Here is a 4415-nt window from a genome sequence, read left to right as displayed (position 1 = left end):
TGATATCATTTTATTAAATAAATTTATTTTAATTATAAATTTGATGAATTATCATGATTGGAAAGTGGGGGAAGAAGAGAGTAGAGACCCCTCTCCCAGATATTTAAACTAGTCAATTTCTTTTCACTATGTTTTTCCTTGTTCCTCCATTATGAATCTGAATTGTTCCAATTAAATATGTACTTTTAAAAAATTATCCAATCTAATTTAAATATGTAGTGTATTCTCCTTTGTAAATGAGGAAATCCAACTCCATATATAGGGAAGAGAGCTAGTATTGTTTGAATTAAATGTTGGGTTAAAAGACAAATTTTTTTTTAACTATAAAGGTTATAGGACAAATTTTGAATATTAAAAAAGAGTAGACTTATCATTGTAAATCGTAAATTATCTCAAAATTTGAATAAATGCTGGGGTGCCTCTAATTTTTTAAAATAAAAAGCTCATAATTCACTCCCAAGTGCCAATTACTTAATAGCTAACTCATTGAGTTTTAATATTAAAAAATTATTTAAATAAATATGAGTTGAAGTCTTGCGAATAAAAAAGTTATATTAAAAAATTTGAGGTTCGGTTTAACTTAAATTTAGATCAGTCAATAATATTTTATATAAAGTAATTTGTTAAAGAAAAAACTAGTTAAGCGATCATGACTATATGAGTGATCTAAATCCTCTAAATTAAAATTAGACAACTCATATTTAATTTTATATTATTATTATATTCTTCATATTTTTTTATATTAATATGAGATTTTAAAATAAAAAATATTTTTTAAATTTTTATTGAAGAGGAATTCATTTTTTAAAAATTTTAAATCTAAAATATCTAAATAAAGCTCCATGACCAAAAGGGGGACCTACAGAGAAAAGTGTATCTATTGGCTATGGGTATGATATGCAAGGGCCAAAAACCGGCGTTCTTATCCGCTAAATCTGTTTCAGAATCTTTGCCTCTATCCTTCTAATTCCTATCACTCTTCGACATGGAAAAGCAGTGACACGACCCCGAGAATCCAGTACCCAGCAATGTTACAAAGGCTTCCTAAAGCCCTCCGATCTTCTCAACCCCTCAATCTTCCTTCTCCGACACCCTCGCCACCGTCTCCTTCACAGCTCCAACCTTCACCCACCACATCTCCATCTCTTCCCATCCTCAGCCTCAATTGCAGGCTATCACGTCGACAGCTCACAGTTTGCAGCAACTCTTGCTTGCTTCTTCTTCTGGGTGCTCAGGCACTGCCTCTTCCCCCATCTTTAAGAGCCCAAGATAGTGACCAGACTCCAGAGAATTCGACTGTCGATTCTAATGGCTGCACCGAAAGAAAAACCACCAAGACCGTCTTCTTTGACATCTCCATTGATGGTGAACCTGCTGGTCGCATTACCATGGGGCTTTATGGAGATGATGTCCCCGCTGGGGTTGACAGGTAATCCTTAATTATGAATTAATTTTTATTTATTGGAGTTGAATACATGACACAAGTTCCCAGACTGAAGAAGAAATTAATCAGGAAAGCACATGCGCATGATTGAGAGATAGGTTATTTGGCATTGTTGGGTGAATATCATTTTCATGAATCATTATTTGACATTGGTTCAAACCTTGAAGGAGTGCATGCATCTTCCTTTCTTATCCTTCCTCCAAAGCAATAATATAAAAAGCCATAAAACGTACTCACATGTATCTCCATCATATATATACTTTAGTTATGACATTCTTCTGATTCTTCAGTATGTGCTTCTTGCTTTGATATACTCTCTAGATACAATAATGAGTAGGAATATTAGATTTAGATGTTGCTTCCTCTGCTTTGTGATATTCTTGTTCCTTAATCAAGAGATGCTTTGTGGGGTTATTGCTGCTCGGCCTCTGTGTAGAGGGACAGAAACCCTCATATGACAAGGATGGGGTTTGTGGACAGTGAAGGCCTCAGGGCCAAGCCGAGGAGGGAAAGGTCATAAATCTCAAGTTCGCCTCCTGCCTCAACACTCTGGTCCAATTATTGGTATAGGACACTAGACATATATATATATATATATATGTGCATGTAGTCCCATGAAATATACATAGTACTGTCTTGGATTTGAAATTCATCAAATAGCTAGCTAACGACTCGTCTTTACCAATCTTGCTTCTATATATGATTAATCACTTTATGAAAATGCCAGTGTTCAGTTGGAGATCTTTCTATATCGCTATACTTATACATTGCAGTGTGTACACTTTTATATCTTTCTGTCTTTCCATCAAATAATTATATGCAAAAAAAAAAAAAAAAAGACAGTCACAAATAATTACAAGCACTAATTAATGATAAAATTGATGGCTGGCAATAAATAACCAAAATATGAGCTTCCAAATTTGTATCCTTGGTCAACCCAATAAACTATCTGATGGCACATCATAAACCTTTCCAAATACCAGGGATAATGACATTAGACAAAACATTATAGGAAAAGAAACATGCTTGGTATGTATACTTTTTCTTTCAATTAAATTAAGAACATGCTTGGTATGTATACTTTTTCTTTCAATTAAATTAAGATTTTAAATTCAAAAATATAATTATGAACTAATTAAATTGCATTGACATGTTTTGTGCATAAAAGTGGGTGTCTGATTAACCTGTCTTTTTATGAGCTAGTGTGGGTTGTACAGTGATTAATGGGAATTTAACTTTTTTTCAATATTAGAATTTTTATGGCCAATTCATTGTCTACATGCTTATACATAATACAAAAATTTTAACCAGCCATATTATTCATAAGTAAAACGATACAACATATTTATACATTTATAATTTATAAATTTATAATTATAATTACAATGCATTATATCCACTAAATCTATTTCAGAATCTTTGCCTCTATCCTTCTAATTCCTATCACTCTTTGACATGGTAAAGCAGTGACACGACCTCAAGAATCAAGTTTGAATCAAGTTTGCTCGTATTGATTATTGAAAAAGTGATGTCGGATTTATTTTGAAGAACTAAATATGTCAACAGGTTTACCAAGATTGTTAACGGAACTGCGGGCATTAGCTACAGAAGAAAAGAGTTTATCAAAATCATGCCCAACTACGTTCAACATGGTGGAGTTAGATCCTATGGGGCGGATGCAGAAGCTGCAAAGAGGACAGGAAGCAACTTGGCAACTGAGAGTCTTGTTGAAGAGTGGGAGAGAACGTACGAGGGATGTGCAGGCACCAAGAACTTGGCCGGAAGCGTGGGCGTTATTGTGAGAGATCCATCAAAACCGCCTCCAAAGCTGAAGCTGGTTGCAAGAAAAGGGAAGCTAGAGATTGATCAAGAGGAGGTTGGAGTTGAACCAAATGGGACTGAGTTTGTGATTGCCACAAAGGATTCTCCGGAATTGGATGCATCAGCTCTTGTTATTGGAAGAGTGGTGGAAGGAGTGGAGGTTGTAAAGAGGATTGCACAGGTGAAAACTGTCCAAGAGAATACTGGTTCTCCTTATTTCAGGTGAGTTTTGCATCTCTTTTGATTCTGTCATCTCCATGCTTGTCCCGGGCAGCTTCTTAATGTTGTGTATCTTCTTTCACATCACGATTTGGCACTAACTGACTGGGAATGGGAACGGAAAATCTAACAACGAACAATAGAAAACTTAAATCAAGTTCTGTCGATGAGAAATTTACCTTATTCATGCATCTCCAAGTACCGTGAAGCCATATAAGGACGAAGAAATTCTCTTTTGTATTTATTATTATATTCTTATAAAAATAATGCAGTCCTCCCCCCCAGAGGCCGGGCGGGCCTGGAATAAACTCAGAACTGTTAATTAAGCCTAACGGCTAGTTTTGTCACGTGCTTGTTGCCATCTGATGTTGAATCTACAGCTATGACATTATTAATCAAATCACGATATTGCAGGGTAGCAAAACTAATAGGAGACAAGAGGGCTGTTGTGGCAGAAAGAGGGTTCAATCGCCCTTATTCAAAAGTTGTGGTTACAAACTGTGGTGTATTGGGGTGACAAGAAGTAATATTCATTCCCTTTCTCTGCTTTATTTCCTTTGTATGAGATCGCGCCTCATATATACCGAACTCCATTGTCTGATACTGTGTAATGCCTGCTGTTTTTGTTGCAAAATGCAAATGAGAGGAAAGTAAAATTACAGATCTACCCTAAAGGCCACGCAATTGTGAATATTAGGCAATAGGCATCCAGGTGTAACAAAATGTTTTCTTTTGCCGGGAGGAAATGATCGAATATAGAAGAAAGAGAAAACCACGTGAAGAATTGACAGAAATAGTTACAGGGATTTAAACTAGGAAGCATACAACTAGCGAGAATTAGGTATAGTAGAAGGGTTAGTTTTTCACAACGTGATAAATTAAGGTATGAATTCTCACTGAGAAAAATACCTACATTCAATAATTGATCATG

The 4415-nt window shown here is 35.3% G+C and overlaps 1 protein-coding gene across 1 annotated transcript; it reads left to right on the top strand.

Moving 5' to 3' along the window:
* Nucleotides 1–916: 916 nt before the first annotated feature.
* On the top strand, nt 917–4158 carry LOC129293578 (peptidyl-prolyl cis-trans isomerase CYP26-2, chloroplastic-like). Its single transcript, XM_054931611.1, has 3 exons — nt 917–1429; nt 3011–3487; nt 3899–4158. Exons 1-3 carry the CDS (start codon nt 1029–1031, stop codon nt 3999–4001), a joined length of 981 nt encoding a protein of 326 aa, XP_054787586.1. The 5' UTR covers nt 917–1028; the 3' UTR covers nt 4002–4158.
* The last annotated feature ends 257 nt before the right edge of the window (nt 4159–4415 follow it).

Source organism: Prosopis cineraria, unplaced genomic scaffold (assembly GCF_029017545.1).
Source record: "Prosopis cineraria cultivar Desert tree isolate PC_DT_omini unplaced genomic scaffold, ASM2901754v1 PC14, whole genome shotgun sequence".
Taxonomy (NCBI): domain Eukaryota; kingdom Viridiplantae; phylum Streptophyta; class Magnoliopsida; order Fabales; family Fabaceae; genus Prosopis; species Prosopis cineraria.
The sequence above is the reverse complement of the archived record's forward strand: the minus strand, read 5'-3'. Positions and strand labels throughout refer to the sequence as shown.